General features: G+C 52.7%; 1 protein-coding gene across 1 annotated transcript in view; it reads left to right on the forward strand.

Moving 5' to 3' along the window:
• The first annotated feature begins 4,701 nt into the window (after positions 1-4,701).
• The window catches only part of PRTG (protogenin), a 58,699-nt gene continuing 40,194 nt past the window's right edge, over positions 4,702-23,206 (forward strand). Inside the window, exons 1-7 of the mRNA XM_015810990.1 lie at positions 4,702-4,768; positions 5,523-5,828; positions 16,183-16,327; positions 16,818-16,951; positions 17,143-17,280; positions 17,942-18,100; positions 18,390-18,549. Of these exons, the coding sequence (XP_015666476.1) occupies positions 4,702-4,768; positions 5,523-5,828; positions 16,183-16,327; positions 16,818-16,951; positions 17,143-17,280; positions 17,942-18,100; positions 18,390-18,549 (1,109 nt within the window). The remainder of the gene's footprint in view (positions 4,769-5,522; positions 5,829-16,182; positions 16,328-16,817; positions 16,952-17,142; positions 17,281-17,941; positions 18,101-18,389; positions 18,550-23,206) is intronic.

Below are 23,206 nucleotides of genomic sequence, written 5' to 3' on the forward strand. Positions count from 1 at the left end.
AAGCCTGCCGTGGCTGAACCCGTCCTTGGAAGTGCTCAGCGCCCACAGGGGTCCCAGGGGCTGACACTGATGCCAGCAGATGAGCGGCTGTCCCATGGGCACTGCTCTTGCATGGCTTCCCTGTCTTGCCAGCTCTGAGCCTCTTTTAACAGCCCAACTCCAGGGAAGATGGGATGGTTCTGCCTCTCGGGAGAGAGGGTGCCCCGAGGCAGCTGACTGGGCAGGTGAGCCAGCCCCTTGCGGTTCAAGGGGCACTGATCCCTTCTGCACTAGGATGCCTTATGAGGAAGCGCCCAGGAGGCAGTGCCCTTGCCTTATGCCAGGGCAGCAGTGGGAGGAGGGAGGGGGCTGAGGTCTAGCCTCTTTTGCCTCCCCTTGGAGACCCGGGAGCCACCGCTACTCACCCAATCCCTGGCTTAAGAGAAGGTCTGTCTCAGCTAGCTTGTTCAGGTTTTATTCCCACATAAAGGTGCATCTTTTGAAGCCACTGCAGCCATGAGAATCTGCTCTTGTACAAGCACATAAACGTTGCTGGGGCCACTTGTTTCTGTGTGGACCTCAGCCAGGGAGGAAGCCTCAGCTTTTCCCAGGATGCCCCAGGCACAGTGACCCACACTGCTGGGCATATTGTTCTTGTAGAGTTACACACACACACACACACACACACACACACACCACTCAAGTAGTAGTTGTGGGGCTGTTCTATGGGATACATAGAGGTGGAGTCGCTGGGGTGGCTGGGCATAAGCAGTGGGCTTCCTGTGCTCAAATTCAGGCACCTTTGCAGAGCCCAAACTCGCCCTCAGCGAGAGAAACAAACACTTCAGTTTCCTTTCCAGCAATAGTATAGCTGGCATTTGGCTCCTTTTCCTGGCAGTGCTTTGAAGCACACTGGCAGGGGAGCTGCTGGGCCCAAGTATGAGTTTCAGGGTGAAGGGGTTCCCCCCCTCCCAGCACCGTCCTCCTAATGGTGCTAGAGACAGCCAGGGCTCGGGGGTCATCCACTCACTCTCCTTGGCTGCCTTTCCTGGTAGGCTAAGCACTGCTGGAACCAGGTCTCCGTGTTGTCCTTGTGGCCCAGCCGGCAGCCCCCTTCCCTGGGATCAAGGCAGCCAAGGCGAGCCAATGTTTGAGGATGTTTTGGGCTGTTCCTCTACCAAGAAAGGCAGGGTGTCCCCGAAGGAAAGGTTGCTTGTCTTATGTAGCAAAATTATCTCAGTGAGATACATCTCCTCTTATTCTCTTACCTGAGAATTTTACAGCAGGAAAAGTCTGTGTTTGCCTCACCTCTTGGTGCATCCTCACCCACATGCATGCAGTGTTCTCTCGGCTTGCCTCGTTTGTGCTAGTTAGACTCCTGTCAGTCACCACCCACCATCGCTCCCTCCCCTGCGCTGGATCAGGGCCGGTTCTGCGCAACCAGACTGGCGCGGGGAGTTGCCCTCTCGCTTCACAATCCTGCCAGGCTCAAGGTTATCCTCAGCCAGACGCTGCTTCTTCCCCAAGTGGGCGAAGGCAGCCGTGTGCCCAGCCGTGCCATGTGCCCAATGTCTGGGTGAAGAAGCCACTCCTGGCGCGCCTGGACCCTCCATGAACTCCCCTCCCCCAGTCATCCAGCTTTCGAGGAGTGTTTTGTTGTCTGTTGGACCGCTAAAGGACAGTGGATAGGTCTTGCCGCGTAGCATTTCAGTTCATTTTTTTTATTGGAAGTGCTCAACATTTGTTTTTTAATGTTTTCAGGAACAATAAAACATTTTCTATGAAGCTCGACTCCAGAAGCAAGTTCTTGGGAGCTCAGGGGTCTCCATTCTTGCTTGGCCTGGGGAAGGAGGGGGGGCTCTGCAGGCTCTCCTGGCCTGGGCACAGGCTGCCTGGCGCTGTCCCTCCGACCCTAGCGCTTCTCTGGGAAAGGGCGAGGACCCTGGGCTGAGAGAGATACACCTGCATCTCCCCTCCCCTCAGCCCCCTGGAAAAGTGGCATTGGAGGTGAGCTGGGCTGGACGGAGAGACCTTGTAGCCATGGGGTTCAAGGGGGAGTCCTGGTTTCAGCAAAGTGGCAGGAAGGGGGAAGTGACAGCTGGTCTTCGGGGGCTCTTTTAATGGTAACAACTCCAACTCAGTGATGCTGCCATGGGGGAGTGTGGGGCAGATGGGTGGGAAGACAGCCATGGCAGGCTTGTGTGTGGGCCAGCTCTCCATGGGAAGCTTTGGCCATGGCTTAGGGTGACAATTCCTATGGCCTCCCACCTGTGGGCCTCATTAGGCAATCCCCAAGAAAGTGCTGGAGGGAGGCCGCCAAAGAGGAAGCCCCAGGAAGACTTCCACAGGCCTACGAAGAGCCCCTCATTCCCAAGGGGAGAGATCACCATGGCTGGGCCAGGTTTGGCATGAGGATGGAGAGACCACAGCCTCGGAACATTGCAGCCCAAAGGATGTGATACTGGGTGAAGGGGTGGGCAAGCTGAGGTTGCTATCTGCTGCAGAGAACATTGTTTCCAAGTGGAAATGTAGGCAAAAGTGGAAATTGTTCAATATGTTCTAGTTTTATCAGTCATGTCCACCAGGAGCCCTGGAAGCAGTGGTTAAAGTGCAGTATTGTAGGCAAACTCTGTCCACAGCCTGGAGTTTGATCCTGACAGGGCACACGGCTTACTCAGCCTCCCATCCTGAGGTTGGTGGAGAGGTTGGTAAAATGAGGACTCAGATTGTTGGAGGCAAAATGCAAATAATGCTGACATTGTAAACCCCTCAAGAGAGTGCTCCAAGGCACTATGGGTCCCAAATGCTGTTGCTAATGATGAGGCTTAATTGCAATGTGTCTTGGCCTCTTCCTCCTTGGTTCTGCTGTGGAGCCCCCAACCTTCCTTCAAGGGCACCCCTCCTGTTCCCGCAAAGTAGAGAAGGTTGAGCTGAGGAAAAGAAGTAGGCAGGGTAGATGTGAAAAGCATCTTTGGGACAACAATGACCAGGATGATTGAGAATCTCCACAGACTTTTATTCAAGGCACTTAATATCAGCCGATTCCCCAGTCCAAGGGTGATGCTGGAATTCCCAAAGCCAAGATCTTTGCAATTCCTCCCCTTTTCCAGAAGAGGGCAGAGGGCATCCAAGCAGTGCCACCTGATCTGCTCAGTCCAGCCCAGAAGGGGGCACCTGAAACCCACGGAACCACGCCTATTCCCAAAGCAACAGGTTGCATGTATGTTGGGGAGTTTTAGATCTACCAATCCTGCTCTACTCTACAACATTCAATGTCAGCCGAAACCCCAAAGGTGCTTTTCAGAGGCAATTGGACTTTCTTGTTTTTTGTCTTTGAAAACGTTTCGCTTCTCGTCTAAGAACTGAAGAAACTTGTTGGATGAGAAGCGAAACGTTTTCAACGAAAAAAACCCCCAAGCCTTTTGGAAAAGCCCCTTTGGGCCCATAACCATAACCTGGAGGATTGAGAATCTCCACAGACTTTTCAGCGGAAGGGTTCGTTACCCTCAGGGAGGAGGTTAAAGAACAAAAGGCTGCGAACGACCCAGCGGAGGAGACCAAGGAAGCCGCCCCGGCTTGCAAGTACAGCGGCGCCGAGAGCGCTGCCTCAAGCTGGGCTTCCTTGGGCCCTTAAATACTTGAGCTGCCGTCGCGTAGCTGCTTGTCGCTGTTGTGCAAAACGTTGCTCACCACAAAGGGAGCAGAAGGTGAAGTGGGGCAGACTAGCAAGGCCGGGCTGGCGCCTTCGATACGCTCCGAGCGTCTCTAGCCACCGCAGGAAACGGAGGACTTTCCCCCGTTCAGCTGCCCAGAATGACCTAAAGATGCCCTGCGGGGCACCGGCCCTCGAATCAGCGGGTACACAACACCGCGACTTGTTGCACTTACTTGTGCTGAGCCCTCTCGCCGCTTCCCCCCCCCCCGCATTCACCCCCCCGCATTCAGTGGGGTTTGGAGGCGCCTGACGGGCTCAGCCCAGGTGCGGCCTCGTTCCCCCGCCCGCTCGGTCATGTTCGGGCCAGGGAAAAGCCGCTCCAATGCGGGGCGGGGGGGGGAGGCCAAGCTGCGGGAGCCGCAGAACTCCCGGGGAGGGGAGGCCCATTGAGGGTTCAGGAACAAACCGGGCGGATGGCGGAGCTTTCGAGGTCCCCGAAGCCGCGTTGTAAACCGGCAGGGCGTCGGAGGAGCGAGCGGCCGTCGCGCCCGTTCTCGCCCTCAGTGGACCCGGCGACTCCGCCGGGGGGCTTTTCGCGCGTCGCCTCCCGCCGCCCTTCAAACGATGCGAGGCCGGACAGGGAAAGGCGGCGAGTGCGCGCGGCCGACAGCGGGGACGCGCCTCCCGCTCGGCGCCTCTGACCTCAGGTGCCTGCTCCGGCCTCGGGGGGAGGGGCGATCAGGGGGTCGCTCGCCCCTCCCCGGCCGCGCCGAGGGCCAATGGCGAGTGGCGCAAAAGTGGCGCCGGACCGCGGCGCGTCCGGGGAGCCTCGCGCCCTCCGCCCGGCCCGGCTTGCCCTGCTCCGGCGGCCTCGCAGCGCCCCTCCCCGCTTTTGTGTGGCCGTCTGACCGCGCGCGCCAGCCCCCGCTCTGTGTCCGGGCGCGGCCGGAGAGGAGAAAGGGGCCGGCCGCGCCAGGGAAGCCATTCGGCCCGTGGAGCGCGGGGGGCGCGCGGCTGGCCGGCCGGGTAGGGCGATGCCCGAAGAGCCCGCGGTTGCTTGCTGCTAAATGGCGCCCCGCCGGAGCCTTGACCTCGCCGCCGGAGCCGCCCTCCTCCTGCTGGCCGCCCTCCCAGGTGAGTCTCTTCCCGGCCAGGCGCCGGGCATCTGGCCCGGTTCCGGCAGCCGCCCACGGGAGGCGAGGCCGCGGCCGCTGCTCGCGAGCCGGCTCGCTGGGCGCACGTGCGCTCTGGCGGGAGCGAGCGGCACTTGGCGAGCCCCGACGGGTAGAGCGCGCTCCTGCTGGAGCTCCTGCTGATCCGGGCAGCCCAGAGCGCCGCCCGCCCGCTGTCGCCCGGTCCCTGCCGCGTTTCGCGAAGCATCGGGCCTCGGCCGCCTGGGCTCGCTGAGAGCGGTACGTGCTTTTGGCTGGCTGCACGCTCCGCCCGCAAAGTCTCTCCGGCGGGTCGCCCCGCGCCCCAACTTGTCCTTCCACAAAGGAAGCTCGGGCGGGCGGCCCTGCTTGCGGCGTGGGCTTGGTCCCCCCCACCAGAAGGCGCCGCTTTTCAGAAGCTGCCGGGCCGCCCTGCGCCTCCCTCGCCCTGAAGGCCCCTCCAGGGCAGCCCAAGGTGCGACTGGCTGTGGATCGCCCGTTCTGCCGCTCGATGTTGCCGAGGGTCCTGACGGGGAGGAGAAGCTTTGGGGGGCCGCAGAAGGCCCAGCCCTCTTCCTGCCCCCCAGATGCCCCTGCCTGCCCCGGAGAGAGGGAGGGAGGCTGCTCAATTCTGTGGGCCAAGATGTGGCACCTGATGTTTGGCTGAAAACAGAATAAAAGGCCTCTGGCAAAAAGAGCATTTTCCTGCTCACATTTTCCTTTTCTTGCTCTCTTAGGGATAAAGAGCTTTAGTGAACTGTTTTTCGTGAAAGAGCCTCAAGATGTGACTGTTGCCAGAAAGCAAGCCGTGGTTTTTGACTGCCTAGCACGTGGTGAGGTCCCCATCACCATCACATGGCTCAGAAATGGGGTTAAAGTTTCTGAAAATGAACAGATCCACTCTCTGTCCAATGGCTCTTTATACATCTGTGAGCTGGAGAGCAGCAAGCCAGGCGAAAGGCTGGATGAAGGAGTCTATCAGTGCTTGGCCCTGAATAAACACGGTGCTGTTCTCAGCCAGAAAGCGCATCTCACGTTTGCAAGTAAGTTTCCTTTGATGGCCAGTTCCAGCACATCAGGGAGGCTCTGGTCCTGGATGCTTTGAAAAAGCAGGTGTGTTCCATGCTCTGAGAGTGGCTGGGCCTTCTCCTCCATGCCACCCACCTTTGCTTCTTCTAGGTGGAGGCAACAGCTGCTTCCCCTCCATGAGGCAGCAAGTTTGGCTCCCATAGTTGATGACATGGGAGGCTGCTTAGTTTTTAAGCACCTGGAAGATTATGCTGTGCTTCCACAGTTGGCTTTTTGTAACTAAATAAGTTGTGTGAACCCTGGCTTGTGATCTCTGAATCATGGCTTGTGGCTTATTCCACAAATTGATTTTAAAAACTCTCCAAAGTATTGTGGTCAGTCAGTATTTGTTGATTTATTGGCATCGTGTGGCACTTTCAAAGCATTTGAGCCTCTGCCTCTATTGCTGAGCCGTTGAAGAGGAGAGAACTCCTTGGCAGGCTGGCTGGCTGGCTGGCTCCAGGGCAGAAAAGAGGCCCCTGCTGACTTTTGGGAAGACCATGCTTGGCCACAAAATGTTTCTCTGCCCCTTCCCACAAGCTGTGAAAAGCAGAATGGTCCTTTGAGATATCCTTTGCTGGTTAAGCAACTTGGTGCTTCCACGAAAGAATGGCTAAGATCTTGTGATAGGTTAACTTCTCAATCTTCCTGCATTTTCTCTGCTTGTCTGTAAGGCAGATGAGGTGGATGAGACCAAAGATGCCTTCAGGATCTCTGGGTAAAATCTGCCTGTTTGTTGTTGCAAGAAATGCTGTATTGAGCCTGCAACCCCATTGCTGCAGGACTGTTTTTACATGCCTGGTCTTTATTCTAATTACATTTTCAGCTTAAAGGTATTCCCTATTTCCAAGTGGTGGTGCAGAATAATTCAAGAAATAAACTAGGTATGGCGGTTGCACACTCTTCCGGCAGAGCAGTCCTAAGGCACTGTTTTATGGTTGTGTTTGCTACCCTGTTTGCTTTGTGTCTCAAAAGGAGTTGCAGGAAACAATCTTGGGAATTCCTTTGTGCCCTCCAGCAGATCGTTTCCCCCAGCTGCTCCATGACCAGGGAGCTCTTTGCCCGAAGGGCACACGGGTAAGCATGCCAATGCTTGGAGGAAGGACTCTTCACCCAGCACCCTCCTTCCAAGCAGTGCAGCAGAGTCCATCATGGGGCAGCAGGGGGGCATCCTTCCTGCCATCAGCATGGCAGTGTCAGGCCGGAAAGGGGGAAGGTGTTGATGAAGGGAAGGTCCAGCAGCAACATCTCCCTCTTTGATCTGGCAACAGAGCTGGTTTTTTCAGGGAGGGGGTGTCTCTTCTTCAGTAGGATCTTCCCTGGGAGCTGCTTCTACTAAACCTAGTAGTGGCTGGGGGAGAAGTCTGGGGTGAAAGGACATTTATTCTATGCTTTCAGGAACTGAGAAAATATGTTATTGGGGTGACTGTATGTGGTGTGTTCAGTGATGGGGAGCAGCAGCACACTGTACTTGAGAGAGAGCATAAAGGAGACCCCCTCCCGACTTTTGCCTCAGCTTTTCAGAGGCACCAGGGAAGGCAAGTGCACAATAGGACACATTTGGGGTGTCAGTTGGCCAACTCCAAAGTCCACTTGCCTCCCTGTGCCCACAGCCTTCTTGGCATTCTCCAGCTGTGCTTGGCAGCTTTGTTCCCTGAGGTCTTCTGCCTTGGACTTGATTGATGTCCTACAGCTGTGGGAGTCCTTCTCCTAGGTATGTCTGTAGGACATCAAGCAGGGGGTGTTGCATTGTTGCGACTTCTTATTATTTCTAAGCAATTTGGAGCTCCGCATCTGATGATAAAAGCACTCTTCCTGAACATGAGAAGGCTGATAGTGTTTGAATGTTTTGAACAGTCTTTTTGTTTTGTGCTTAAAATATTGCATGTCCAAACTTTGATGCTCGTAACTTCTACAATTAACACGAGAAGGCTGAAACTTTCTAAGTAGATGGGAATTAAGCTACGTTACCTGTTGTCTGCTGCAAGGGTCTTTGGGGGATGGGTGAGTGAATTCCCAGCGTTTTGTGCTGAGAGGAAAGAGTTTTCCCTGGTCTTTAATGGCTTTACAGCCTTGAAGAACAAAACAACTTTCTTCTTTGTAGCTAAGCTGAACCCCCACATCCTCAGTGGGTGAAGGAGGGGCCTTCCTGCTCTTCCCTTCCTCTGGGGAAACATGGGGGGTGCCCCCCCTCCTTGTTTAGGCCTTTTAGCTGTGCCTTGGGTTTCAGAGTGCAATTCTGGGTGCTGCCTTTGGAAATTTAACACTTTAATCTGCCATAGAGTTTAAGACCCAACTTAGAAGAAGCCTAGAAAATTAGCCAGGAAGTGGCGTTTTGTTGCACTCTCTGCAACCATTCCATTATTCATGTGCAAATTAAGAATTCACTGGGTTAAAAGGTTAGAAACTGACCAGGATGAGGTTTACCCTTGTGATAAAGAACAGATGACCTCATTCACAGGCTGGAGCTTTTCATGTCAACTCCTCTGCAAAGTCAGTGATTGTCCTGAATTGTTCCTGAGGAATGCAGGGTCCGAATGTGTGCAGCAGTCTCCCCCCTGCCACAACCCCCCACCTTATCTTGAGAGACCATCAAAGCGGATGGCAAGGTCTCTGCAGAGGCCATGAGGGCTGGCTTGGGCCCCCTGAGTCCCTGGGTGCAGGAAAGAATGGGTCTCGCATCTAGACTGCTTCTTCAGCAGTCCTCACCTTCCCCTTTTACAGAGGATTCCAAAGATAAGATAGTAACTGGGCCAAAGCTAATAGCATGGGGGGGGGGTAATTGTAGCTTCTAATACACAACAGGATAATTGAGGGGGGGGAAGGTTCCTCCTCTACATATTCTTTGTGAGGCACCAAGTGAGGGTAAAATGATAATATCATCAGAAGAAGATGGAAGAAGATTAAACCAGCCGCTTGTTTGAAGTTGAGGCCAGCCCTGGCTCTGCCTGCCCTGTTAACTAAGAGGAGGCGAGTGGCCAGCCCCTGCCCTGTGCCCTGGCATTGTTGAGGCCAGCCCCCGCCCTGTGCCCTGGGATTTCAGCAGGCAGGACTCAGCCTAAACAAGAATCCGGCCCACTGAACATTGCAAACTCTTTTGAAATTATTTCAAAACAGCTGTTTATCAGATAGAGGAAGAGATGCTTGAAATTGTCAGATTCATTTATTTTTACTACATTTCTAAATGGCTTTGCAATTCCTGTTCACAGGTGTAGAAATGACAACATTTTACTCTCTCTCAGCCCAACTTGCCTGTCAGGGTTGCTGTTATGGGGCAAACGGGGAGGAAGATGTGCTGGAGGTGCTTGCCGCCTTGAGTTATTTGTAAAAAGTGTGATATAAGTAAATGAAAGAAACAATAACATGAAGGTTTGTCTGAGACGGGCCCAGGAGTGGGGGTGGGTTGCCTCCTTTGGTCTGGCCTCGGGCACCAGTAATGATAATGATGATGATGTTGGAAGGGACCTTGGAGGTCATCTAGTCCAACCCACTGCTCAGGCAGGAAACCCTATACCATTTCGGACAAATGGCTGTCCAGTCTCTTCTTAAGAACTTCCCGTGTTGGAGCATTCACCGCTTCTGGAGGCAGGTTGTTCCATTGGTTAATTGTTCTAACTGTCAGGAAGTTTCTCCTTAGTTCTAGGTTGCTTCTCTCGATTAGTTTCCATAAGGATAAGTTTGCCTAGTTAAACATTCCTCTAACACACATGTTAACTGCAGAAGACTAACCCAGGATTTGTCCCTGGCTTCTGGTTTGCATAAACAGATCCTGGTTAGTCTGGGTGGTGGAACAAGAGTAAGGCTGAAAGACAAAAAGATCCTCCCATAGCTTATTTTCACCGGATGAGAATGGTTCCCACTGCTCCTCGGGTTGCCTTGTGAGTTCCTGGGATTCTGTCTCCTCTGCATTTGTTGGCTTCCTGCAAGGGCCAAAAGGAGTTCCTTGACCCATTTCCCTGTTTAACAGCTGGGCCTTTTGGTTCCCCACAGGACCAGGGCGTCAGTCATCAAGGGGCATGTCTGAAGGCAAGCTAGGGGTTGGGTTGACAGTTTCTGCCCACCATCTGCAGAAGCCCCCCAGCAGTTACCTTGGCTTCAATTTGGCACTGTTTTTCTTGGGTGGCTTTGCTGGCCCAGCTTTAAACTGGGATTGATTACTTCCAACCTTATAACTAGTCATCTTCACCTAAGTAAAGACCCAGTCAACGGGTTGTCTGTTTTGGGTGCTCAGCTGCAGTCAACAGAGGGATGGGAAGAAGCGAAGGCTTTCTGCCTGTGACAGTTGTGCCCATTGTGCAGTGAGCCCCAATGCTGAGTTTTTGACTTGACTCCCAAAGAATAAGAAGCTGAAGAAAGAATGAAAACCAGTGCTGGGAAGAGAAGGTGAAGCAGCTGCCCATACAAAAGAGGAGTGTTGGGCTCAATGGCAAGGAGAGTATAGCATCTTCAAATCTAATTTGGGCTAACCCCCCCCCCCCACATGGATCTTGTGAATGGGCTCCTTGCCATGGCAGGCACGTCCTAACACCCAAGCAAAATGAGGAACAAATGTTCCTCATTAACCCCTTCAGAGCTGTACATTGCACTGCTGGGTCAATATGCAAAACCTGTTAGCAAGTGGCATCGGATGCTGCAGGCTTGCCTGCTGGAAGGTGGGGATAAAGGCAGATCTGCTGGTCCACGGGATCTCCTTTGAGTCCTGGACTTTGCCAAAGAAGGTGCCAATTTCTCTGGCTACCATGGAGGCAAAGCTGTCAGGAGTGGATCAAAAGCCATCAGGACCAAGCGAGAAGTTCTGGCTGTTCTGGTGTTCTTCAGAAAGAAGCAGCCTTAAGTGTAGCAGAAATTCCAGCCTGATTGGATTTATGGCAGACTTGACATGTGCCGCCCCATGTGATCAGCCAGACTTTTGAGGATTCTGTCTTTCATTTTCCTAAGCACCATCTTGTTTGCAACGTTATGAGGGCTGTTGGAAATTGCTTCTCTTGTCCAGGGTTACCCAGTTGGGAAGCTGCTGGCATTTTCTGTCCCAAGCAAGAAGTTCCACTATTTCGTTGCTTCGTGACAATCTGCTGTCAGGTGGTATGTGCTGGGCTCAGAGCGTTGTGTGCAACCAGCTGTTGTAGCTAGTGAGCCATAGTGGAGCAGCATGGGAGATGAACTCCAGCAGTTGTGAGCGGTGTCAGCTCAGCTGTTGGGCTGCCACTCTTTGTGTCAATTATTTGGCACAGAGGGTTGTCTTGGAGCATTTGTCAGGGAGCAGTGAGTGGTTTGGCTGTCTTTCTGGAGGAGGAGAGCAAATGGACCTGAGTGGCAGGTTCCCACATCTGGGGAGGATGGCTGGGAGCCTTAGCTGCCGCATGGGGATGAGCTGTTCCAGGTAGAAAGTCTTTCCTGGACATCATTTATAGGGCTGGTGTCGGCCCCTGAAGGCCCAGCTGCTAAGCAGAGAACGGCTCTTTGCCTGGACGTCTTCAGAGCCTCGGGATGGTCCCCTTTTGGGAGAACAGCAGAGAGATTCTTAGATTGGGTGACAGCTGGTGTTTACTTTGTGCTAAGATGTGTTAAACACTTTAGGGTTGTTTTCTTTTTTCAGTCGCTAGTGGCAATGAGCGCCCTTGCAAGACAAGGGAAGGGCAGCTGTTGTGAGCTTCCTCCTTTACAATATTCTGTGAAAAAAAGACAAGAGGCAAAATATGTCAGGGAGGAACTGCTGGGCTCCCACATGAGGATGGACTTTGCTTACAAGCTCCTGGTCTGGCCCAGGGAAAGCCCCTCTAGGCTCCTGTGAGAGAGCCGCCTTTGAAACATTTCTGGCCTCTCTCCCATTGGCTGGGGAACAGTTTGGCTGCTGGGGGGGGGTCTGTATGCCTGCTTTTGGCCCAAGCGCAAGCCGCAAAGGACCCTTTAAGGTTGCATGAAGGAACTGATAGGCACCACGCTGGGCCTCGTTGCCTTTGGCCTTCTGGGGATCTAGAATATGGCATCGGGCTGGAAAGGTGACAGAAGGAGCGGGCATCTCCCAAGTGGCACCCAAGGACAATGATGCAGAATGCGGGGAAAGATTTTCTGAAGATTTGCTCCACCCATTTGGCACAAGGCTCGGTGAAGGATATTCTCCACCTCTCGACTCCTTCACAGGTTGTGTGCATCTCTGTATCTTCGTGGGGGTGCAGCTTGACAGGGTTCGGGGTGCGCCCCATGGTCCTTCCTGAAGAAGCTGCTTTTGAGGTTTGGGTAGAGCAGAGTGGAGTGGAGCATCTAAGCAGGCAGCTCTGTAAAGGGAGTTGACCCCATCTGTCCCTGAGCAAAAAAGAAGATGAGGAGGCGCAGCCCTTGGAACAGCCCTGGGGGTCTTTTCTATCTGCCCTGTGAAGGAGGGATTGGGGATTGGTTTCTGCTGCCCAGTTGCACATTTGTGAGCAAATTTTTTGCTACCCCAAACCCAGGTCAAAGGTCAGAGCTTTCTGTCCAGGAGCCCACATGGACCCTCCCATTCAGATGGAGAACCCAGTGGAGATGTGGGATCCTTCCTTATGGTTTGGTGCTGCGGGATCTTTAAAATGTCCCTCCTTTATTGTAAACGAGGGGCTGCCTAAAGAAGACAGGTGCCTATCCTCCACTGGGAGGGCAGTTGGGAGAAGAGCCCCCCCCCCAACAAAAGCTCTCCTTGTCCGGTATCCTCATTTCAGCAGCAGCCTTTGTACCTCCAATTCTGTAGTTTCCTAGAGCAGGGGTCCCTAACCTATGGGCCGTGGCCTGCTGGCCGGTGTGCGTGCACTCACCCTCACTCACGCTAGTCTGCTGCGGTGCAAACTGGGTACCGTGTAGCAAAAATGGGGCACCACACAGCGAAAATGGGGTGGTGCTAGCATGTGTAAAATGCTTCCCCCTCCCTTTCCCTCCGATCCGCCAACTGAGGAAGGTTGGAGACCTCTGTCCTCGAGAAGTATGAAGTTGTCTTTCAGTTTCCCAAACTGAAAAAAATGTGTTCCTTATTATAAATCCAAAATTCGGGTTACCCTGAAGGAAGGAAAAATATTCCTGATTTGCTTGTAGATGTTTGAGTTTGGAGATCGAGAACCTTAATTCAAAACCTTTTGGAGGCAAATGACAGAAATGAACAAGGCTGCTGAGTTGAAGGTGTTGCTTAGGCCAGAGGTCCCCAACCTTTTGAGCACTAGGGACCGGTTCTCAGGTTTTTCTGCGGACCGGAGGGTGCGTGGTTTTGTGTGCTGCCTGCATCCCACGGACGGGGCTTTGCTTGATTGTGTGGACCGGTTGCTGGCATGCTGCGGCCCGGTACTGATCCACAGACCAGGGGTTGGGGACTCCTAGCTTAGGCTATTGGCTGATAGGTGCTCTGGACAGGAGCAATTCCCACTGCAAGAGGCAGGGCAGGAAATTTCTAACTGGTTGCTTCAGAACATTGCAAAAAGGTTGCTTCTTCATCCCCATTAAGGCTTATCTTAGTTTACTCTTCAGCCCTTGCAATATCAACACAAACCTCGTTCCTTCCTAGATCAAAGGAAGGGCCAGTTTTAATTAGACCCTAATGTATGCACAGGCAAAACGAATGTGCTTGCAACTAAAACCAACTAAAACTGTGTTCTTTGAGGAGGGTTTCTTGGCTTAAAGTCCCCACCTCACCCCCAATTGCTGGTCTGGTTTCAGGAGACAAAAGTTGCCTGGCCACACAGAGCCCACTGGGACATCAGTGCGCCCAGCATTCCCATGGGCCAGGGGGAGCGTTGCCAGGGTTCCCAGCCAACCTCTGGAAGCTCAGGCCACAATTGGAAGTGCCAGGCAGCTACTTGTCCTGCTCCAGCCAGCGCAGCAGCAGGAGCAGCTGACCTCACTTTCCTCCAGTGCCCAGATTCACATTCTTTTGTTGGGGGGGGAGACATTGCTGAGGAAGGCTATTCATCTGCTCAGAAGAGGAGGGGCGATGCAGAGGAGGGGGTTGCTCGGGGTCGCCAGGGCCCTGCCCAGCTTGGCCTGCTGTCAAAGAAGATTTAGGGTGGGCCTCCTTTTCTCCAGTTCTACAAAGAGATGGTCGGTTTGGATTTCAAGAGGGCAGTGCTCCCTGTCCTCTGTTCTTTTGCATGGAGGCCAACCCTGCAGAAATGCTGCCCCCTGAATCTGCCCACCCCTCCCCAGGCCCCCTGCACATCTTGCTCTGCTTTGCTTGCATGGAAAGGTCACCCAGGAGATGTTCTCCCGTTGAAAGCCTACCTACATGCCTATTCTGGCAGGCACTGGATGCTTCCTGCCCTTCCCTTCCAAAGGATAGCAATAGCAATAGCACTTAGACTTATATACTGGTTCAGAGTGTTTTACAGCACTCTCTGGGTGATTTACAGGGTCAGTATCTTGCTCCCAACAATCTGGGTTCTCATTTTACCGACCTTGGAAGGGTGGAAGGCTCAGTCAACCTTGAGCTGGTCAGGATTGAACTGCTGGCAGTGAGCAGTGAGTTAGCCTGCAGTACTGCAAAGCCTGGTGTGGGGAACAGGTGATCTGTGGGACCAGACCCTTTCTGCCTTCCCTGACCATGAGCCCTTGATGGGGGGGGGGAGTTGTTGGATTCTGGCCATTTGGAAGAAGTCAGCCCATGAAAGGCTGTGATGGGGGGAGCTTTGCTCACTTTGCTGTGCAGGAACAAGGCCCTGGGGGGGACCAACCCCACCGGTCAGCAGGCCAGCTCTGCCTGGCTCTGTGGGCTCCTCTCTTTTTAGGTTTGGCCCTAGGACCTCAGTGGCTAGCTGGCTTTTCAGCTTCTGTAGAGGGTGACAGTAGATATGGGGGCTCAAAATCCCCTCCCTTTTACACATTGCTGTTGGAGCCAGTATTTGCCACACGGGGGTCCCTGAGGGGGCTCTGGGGACTGTGTCAAGGAACCCCCCCCCATTGGTATCCCTTGGGCACAGCTCCTTTATTTTATTTGGTGGGTGGCACCCCGGAGCTTGCCCTGCTTCTTGTGCATCAGCCCCCCTGTGGCTGTGAGACCTGTGTGGAGCAGCCTCTGCTAAGGGGTGACAAATAGGGCCTTGCAGGAGAGACAGATGGTTGGGACCTCCCTCATTACTGCATCTGGAATGCCCCTTCCTCTTTATCCAGGAAAGCTTTGTGTCCGTCTCTCCAGCAAGACGGATTTATGCCTCTACACCTCTCCAAGGAAAACACAATGCTGAAAAACCAGTCTGTCATGCTTTGATCCATGTGTTTCTCAGCATACACACACACACCATTCACACTTCTGGCAACTGTGCTACAGTAGAGCAATCTGGGCGGAAGGGAGGGGGGGTCTTCGCAGAGTCCTTGCTTCCCAGGGTGCTCTTCTGGTATATCGTCCCCTTTGGTTGCCTAGCCAGCTCCACTCCCACATGATAGCCATCGCCCTTAGACTTACCTCCTGCTCCATGATGGTTCCAAGCTGCCTTCCTTTCAGAAGGCTGGTTCTACCATAGCTGGGTGCTTCCTGTGTGTCTGTGCATATGAGAGAGAGAGAGAGATGCGTTGGAGATGCTGCACAACCCTCCTTCCGCTGACAATTTCTGGAGTGCCGGTAATACCAAGGCGATGCTGTGCATGGGCAGCCCTTCTGGACCAGAGCCCTCTTGGACTTCTGCACTGCTGGATGGGGAGAGGGGTTCCAAGGCAAGCACCCCTCCTTTGCTCTGTCATAGGAGATGTTCTTTCATGGCACTCTCTTAGTGACTCTCAATGAGAGTAATGCGATGCTTACTTAAAGGGTCAATTTTCTCTGTGCAGTGGTAATAGGAGAAAGGAGGGTGGAGGGGGGGGGCTTGCAGCCCTTCCATGATGGGAAAAGGGGATCCTTCTGTCTCTAATGCTGGGCTGCTCTAACACACAACACCTGTTTTGTGAAGAGACCAGAGACCAGAATTTCCTGGGAGGGCATTGGGGTTTCTCTGTAATTGAGTTGCACTGCAACTGTAGTTTTGTGTTTCTTTACTGTGGAGGGCTGGTGCATTTCTTTACCAAGAGGGCAAACAAGTTGGTTGTCCAGCAAAGAAGCCAGAGAGACTCCAGGCAGGCAAAGCGGCTCCTGCCTGCTCAGTTGACCCCAGGAGGACCTTGCTGATAAGGCTCCCTCTTATCAGCAGCACTGGAGTTTATTGAGGCACAACTTAGCTGTGCTGATAAGGCTCCTGGCAGGGCAGGGGAGGCAAAGGGCTCCTGGGACTCCTGTCACCGCAAGCTAACCAGGTACGTTGTGCTGCTGGCCTTTCTTAAATGCACTGAAATGTGGAGGTCGGCCCTTCCCCATTGGGACTCAGCCTCTCCTCTTCCCTCTCCTTGCAGCCCTCTCTGCTTTTGAAGTCCAGCCTCTCCCCACGGAGGTCCAGGAAGGGGGTGTGGCTAGATTTGCCTGCAAAATCCCGGCCCATCCTCCGGCCATCATCACCTGGGAGGTGAATGGGACGGCACTGCTAATGGAGATGGACAGGTAAGGTTTTAGGGTTTCTCCTAGGCCCCTCTAAATCTCAGAGGGTGGGACATGGGGCGTCTCCCTTTCAACCTGTCCTGTAGCGGGTCTCTCCTTGGGCCTGAATCTGCCACCTGTCTTGGCCGTGGGGTGACTCTCCAATCTTGCTGAAGTGCAAGAGCAGCACCATTCACAAGGTGCAGTTGCGAGTTTCAGACAGATGTTTCTTATTTTGGTTTTGAGAAAACAAAAGAAAGGGTGACATTTGAGGCCAGTGCTGAGAAAATGTGGCCATGCTTTGTGTGCAACTTCAGAACACGATTCTGCCTTCCAAAATGTTGATTCCTTTTTGCGGCCTCCCCAGTCTGAACTATTCCAGCAGTGGGGGTGGCCCCTGGGTCCCCTTCCAAAGTAACCCAGCTGGCTTGCAGGGCCCCTGGCAGGGAGGGGAAGCCAGGTCCCCGGGAAGCATAGATGGACTTTCTTTCCTACTGCCATTCTCTCCTTCCAGGATAACTGTGCTGCCATCTGGAGTGCTACAGATCTATAGTGTTGAGCAAAAAGATGCAGGAAGTTACCGTTGTGTTGCTACAACAGTTGTTGGCCGGCGGAGGAGTGGCGAAGCAACACTCACTGTTGTTCCAGGTATCCAGAAAATCTTGGTACTTTTCGAACATTGCTGCCAGCAAACAGTGATGTTCAGAGTCCTGGCATATCAGGTGAAAAAGGATCTTCACCAAAGTGCTTCCCTCCATAATTTCATTTCTAAGACGTAAAATTATTCGTATTTGATGTGTGTGGACAACACATTTCTGTTGTATGCTTTTTTTTAATAGCTACCAATACAAAGCTCTTCCATAAGCCGTCCATTATAGCTGGTCCCCAAAATATGACAGCTTCTCTCCACCAAACAGTCATCTTTGAATGTGTGGCCATTGGGAATCCAAAACCAGTTGTGTCCTGGAGTCGCCTTGGTGAGTTGTAGACTGTCCACAGTGGCTCTTTGGCTTCCAGCTGTGGGGAAATGAAAGGTGTTACTACTTGCAGGCTGCATGAGGGAAAATAAGTGGAAAAACCCTTTTGAGTGAGCCATACTCATTGTTGCTGCTCACAGGTTGGCATGTGAAAAGGGAAATTGTCCCTTTGAAGTTCTCAGTCGATGCCCCTAAAGTTGGAAAGGAAAGATTGCATTGGAGAGAATGGTCGTTTCTGGCAGATAGTAGGCATGGCCAGCTTTTCCCAGCTGGTGGGCATCTCAGTGTCACTTGTGGCAGAAGCTCCCACGCCATCCATGCTAACTGAAAAGAGTTCATTAGGGATAGAAAGCTAAAAACTGCTTATCTTTTGCTAAATGCTTCTCGACATTGCAAGATCAGCTGGTTGTGCAGTCCTTGTGTGTCCTGATGCACACAGCATCAGAAGCAGGAGTAGCAGGCTGTTCAATGGGGAAGTGATCAAGGCCATGAATCAGAGCCTTTGCTATCAGGGGAGTTAGAGGTCTGCTGGCATTTCTCCAGGGGTCTGACATGGATGCCTGGGATTCCACTTCACAGAGATTTTAGAGGGGAAAAGGCAGCCTGGGGTGGGAATCACCACAAACCGAGGCAGACGTCTGAAATGTCTCTCTCAAAACAGACCACAAGTCCATCGATGTTTTCAACACACGGGTGCTTGGAAATGGGAACCTCATGATCTCGGATGTGAAGGTACAACATTCTGGTGTGTACATTTGCCGTGCTACAATCCCTGGCACACGCAACTTCACCACTGCAATGGCAACACTACTGGTGCTAGGTGAGGAGAGAATTGGAGGAGATTTAGCTCTGGGCAGGGTGGGGCCCCAGAATCTCTTCTGCTAACGGGCCGGAGAGGCCCAGGAGAGGGGATCCAGGATGGGCTTTCAAGCCAAATTCTGTGGCAAAGGTGGTTGCACAGGCTTCCTTGGGCATAGGTGGATCAGGCTTTCTGAGGAGCATCTGTAAGAAATAGGCCTGGGTCCCAGGGATGTACAGTTTGAAATACTGGTTGAGAGTGTTTTAGAAAGGGAGAAGGCGAAATGGATCCCGCTTTCTGTTTGTTGCAGCCCCCCCTGCTTTTGTGGAGTGGCCAGAGAGCTTGACCAGGCCCCGAGCTGGCACAGCCCGTTTTGCCTGCCAGGCAGAAGGCATTCCAACACCCAAGATATCCTGGCTGAAGAATGGCCGGAAAATCCATTCCAACGGCAGAATCAAGACCTACAGCAGGTGGGGAAGCAGGCCGCTTGGTTGTCAGATAAGAAGGGGTGGTCCTGCCCAGGCGAGGGGCAGATATGCAGCGCAGGAGGAGGACTGGGCCTGCTCTTGGGAGCATCAGAACAGCCCTTCCCTCAGTTTAGGGTTCTGTTCAAGAGGTGCATGAGAAACACTGCTCTGTTTAAGTGGAATCTGATGAGCAGAGTAATGGCATGGCGGGAGCACTCATTACCACTATTAAATTCGCGGGTTAAAGGCATTGCAAGGAAACGAGTAGTGTGAACAGCAAGTCTTTATTCATTCACCAACAAGCAGCAACAGAAAAAATGGCGCGTAGGCCTTTTATAAGTGTCCTTGCAAAGGCCAGCGTCAGCCAATGAATGCAAGGCTGTTTTCGCGCCTTGCGCATGTGCGCAAGGCTGGAGACAGCCAGTCTGGTCCCGGGCAGCCTTGTGGTTTGCCCAGGACCCTTTGCAACATTTCTGAGCCTGCTGAATGATTCAGCAGGCCCAGGACATAACACCCCTCCCCCCTAGATAAAACAATAAGTACCCTTATCGTTATAGCAGCACACATACATGTGTTCAATTGGCAGGTTGTTGTTGTTGTTATACATCATGCCTGCACACAGGCAGACCACTCATCCATTGTTTAATATGTACAAGAATATAATCACAATGCTTAATACCTTGAGGTGTAGCACCCCTTTGTTTGAGTGTTTGCTCTGCAATTTGAAGGTAAGATTCCCTTGTGCTAGACAGAAACTTCACATAGTCTTTAAGATGTTTAGGTGGACCCTTGGCCCGCTGTGACCTTCTTATGGCTGGTGTGTGTGCCTGGCCTGCCAGCTCGCCTGCCAGGCTAGGCAGACCAGGGCTTTGATGCCCCAAAGACCCAGGTGACCCACCCAGCTGCTGACTGGCTGGATCCTCTAAATCTAAGCCAGGGTTCTTTGGGGGAGGGGGAATTCCCCAAGTCCACAATGGACTTCTCTTGGGAGCACTGTCCCTCGAGCCCAAGACCAGCAGCTGGAGTGGCCTGAGTGGCTGATGTGCCCCAATAACCCATAGCCCCCGTGTATGTGCCGGAGGTGCCAGAGTCAGGAGCCGCTTCCATGGCAAACCCCCTTTCTGGAGACTCCCTGTCTGGAGCAATAGCTGAAGTGTGCGAATGCCCCCTTTCTGCCACTGGAACATGTGCAGCAGCGTGTGAAGAACCGCTAGAGCGGGGAGACTGTGGTCCAGAATTGTGATTATGGTCCTCCTCCCCCCCGAGAGCAGAGCCAGGAGCGGAAGTGTTGCTGGGAAGCCTCCAGCACAGTTGGTCTATGTGACGTCGGATGACGCGCCCATCATCCAAGGCCACTTCGTATGACAGCGGCCCAGAGACCTTGCATACCACTGCTGTGACCCAGAGATGTCCAGGTCCATAGTTCCTTGCCTAGGCCGGATTGCCCACCTGTAGTCTCCTAGGTGCCCGCGGCTGTGACACCTGTGAAGCCACCTGGTCTGGGTACAACCTGTCCAGTTTCGTGATGAGGCGGTGACCCCAGCGGAGTTCTGCTGGGCTCTTTCCTGTGGCTGTGCAAGGTGTGCGTTATGAAAGAAGGAAATCAGCTAACCTGTGATGCCAGCTGCCGTAAGTGATTCTCTTGAGAGCATCTTTGGTTGTGCGCACCATCCTCTCTGCCTGGCCTTTGGAAGATGGATGAAACGGTGCTGAAGTTGCATGCCGGATCAAGTTGGCCTGTAGAAAAACCTGAAACTCAGAAGAAGTGAATTGGGGGCCATTGTCTGAGACCAGGACATCTGGAAGTCCATGGGAGGCGAAGATTCCTCTCAACACCTGGATGATCCTAGCAGTAGTAGTGGAGGAAACAGGCACCACCTATAGCCACTTGGAATGGCTGTCAACGAGGAGAAGGAAGAATTGCCCCTGAAAGGGCCCAGCGTAATCTATATGTACCCTTGACCAAGGGGCTTGTGTTTCCTCCCACCTGTGTACAGGGGCCTGAGGCACTCGTGAACCTGGGCCTCAATGGCTTTATCGAACCCAGGCCACCAGAGATGGCTGCGCGCAAGCGCTTTCATCCGGACTATACCCGGTTGTCCCTCATGCAGAGAGATCAAGACTCTAGTCCTCAATGAGGCTGGGATGACTACCCTGCTACCCCATAAAAGGCACTCTTTGAAAGTGGAAAGCTCGTACTTCCTTTGCCAGAAGCTTTGAAACTCGGTACCTGGACACGTGTCAGGCCATCCTGACAACACCCATGTCAGCGCGCATGTAAGTGGCAGTTTCTGGAGTCACGTCCCTAGCATTGAGGGGAGATTCAGGCAACTCCTGAATGGAGAGGATGTGAATAGCAGGGGCAGGATCCGCCTCTATCTTTTGTAGAGGTAATCTGCTGAGGCCATCTGCATGGCCCATTTCTTTCCCAGGTTTGTGAATCAGTGTGTAGTCATATGCTGACAGGAAAATAGACCATCTCAGCATTCTAGGAGATATTATGTGAGGGGTTTGCTTGTTTGTGGTAAACAAACCCAGCAGAGGCTTATGGTCTGTATAGACCGTGAAGTGGCGGCCATATAAGAAATCATGAAATTTCTTTATGCCAGCCACTATGGCCAAGGCTTCTCTGTCAATCTGGGCGTAATTACGCTCTGCAGATGACAGAGTCCTTGAATAGTAGGCCACAGGGACTTGTGTCCCATCAGCCTTCAAGTGACTAAGTACTGCTCCCACCCCATAAGGGGATGCATCACATGCGATGCACACTGGCAATTGCTCATTGAAATGTGCTAAGACCGCATTTGAAGAGAGCAAGGCCTTAACCTCATTGAAACTCCTTTCATGGACCTTTGTCCACTGCCATGGAGCCTGTTTATCCAAGAGCCGGTGTAACGGCTCAGCCACTGCAGCCTTGTGGGGAAGGAATGCATGATAAAAGTTTAAGAGTCCCAGAAAAGCCTGAAGTTCGCTTTTGGACTTGGGACTTGGGGCCTGCTGAATTGCTTGGAGCTTGGATTCAGCAGGATGGATGCCTTGAGCATCAATTCTGAAGCCTAAGAATTCAGTGAAAGTGACTCCAATTTTACATTTATCTTGCTTCAGCTTCAGACCCGCTTGGCGGAAACGAAGCAAGACAGCCCTTAATCTTTCAGCTAAGTTTAGAGATGACTCCCCAGCAATGAGGACATCATCGAAGTAGGGGCAGACCCCAGGAATACCACAGAGCGTGCACTCCATTACACTTTGGAAGATGCCAGGGGCTACATTAACCCCAAACTGCAGTCTTTTGACCTTAAAGGCTCCCCGATGCGTTACAATTGTTTGTGTCTCAGCGGTTGCCTCATCAACAGGTAACTGTTGGTAGGCCTGTGCCAAATCGAGTTTTGCAAAAATTTGTCCCCTTTTGAGGGAGGCCAGAATGTGGCTCACCACAGGCACTGGATATGCATGCTGTTGCAGCACTTTGTTCAGTGTACATTTATAGTCCGCACAAATTTGGACTTCTCCATTAGCCTTCAGAGGCGTTACAATGGGGGTTTCCCATGGACTAGAGTCCACAGGTTCTAAAATGCCCTGCTGGAGCAGCTTGTCCAGCTCTGCATCAATTTTGCTTTTGAGAGCAAAAGGCACCCTTCTAAGGCTTAATCCTAATGGGTGTGATAGCTGGGTCTAAACGTAAGGCAATGGGAGGCCCCTTGTATGAGCCAAGCTCTGGGCTAAACACATCAGCAAACTCCTTGCAGACTTCTGCAAGTCCTGACGTTTGCATGCTGTGAAGCCCAGTCACTTGGATTCCAAGAGCCTCGAACCAATCGAGTCCAATGAGACTCGTGCGATCACCCCCAACTACCATCACATCTAGTAGGCCTTCAAAAGCCTTACGCTGCACCTTGAGCGTGGCCTCCCCCTTCACGCTGACTCTGGAATTCTAGAAGTCAGTGAGAATTAAGTTCGATGGCCTGAGTTTTACTCGTAGGCCACTACTGCTGCAAATCCTTTTGAAGGTGTCATGAGAAATGATCGATAGAGCGGACCCTGTGTCCAACTCCATCGATAAGGGAACCCCTGCAACTTCACATCAATGTGAAGCTTTTTAAAAAGTGGCTTATGTGTTCCTGTCCTTAAAATGCTCCTGCGCAACGCGCAGAAACCCACCCTGTGTTGGCTAGGGACCCTGGTACCTTTCTGAAGCAATTCTTCCTGAGGCTGGACTTTCTGGCGACCCAAACAGACGGAGGCAATGTGGCCTTGCCTGCCACATGCCCGGCAAATGGCGGAGCGTAATCTGCAGTCAGCGTGCTTGTGGCGTCCTCCACACCCGAAACACCGGGGAGATGCTGGGGCCTTGTCTGGACGCTTCTTCGGCCTCCTCTCCGCTGACTGGTGGAGCCTATCCACCACCTCTTCAGGATTCTGTTCTGGATCTTCTTTATTTTATTTTATTGAAAATTTTTAAAATTTTACAATATAACTCCCCACCTCCCTCATACCCCACCCTTCCCCACCCCCCTCCCTTCCCCCCGACTTCCCAGAGCTACACACAGGGTTTACAATACAATAATTATATTCTGTCTTAAATTATATTATCCTTAAGTTAACAATTCTATAACATCCTTTAGCTCTCTTCTAAACTGACATATTAAACATCATTATTACA

The sequence above is a fragment of the Protobothrops mucrosquamatus genome, unplaced genomic scaffold (genome assembly GCF_001527695.2).
Source record: "Protobothrops mucrosquamatus isolate PMUCROS unplaced genomic scaffold, P.Mucros_1.0 scaffold27, whole genome shotgun sequence".
Lineage (NCBI taxonomy): Eukaryota > Metazoa > Chordata > Lepidosauria > Squamata > Viperidae > Protobothrops > Protobothrops mucrosquamatus.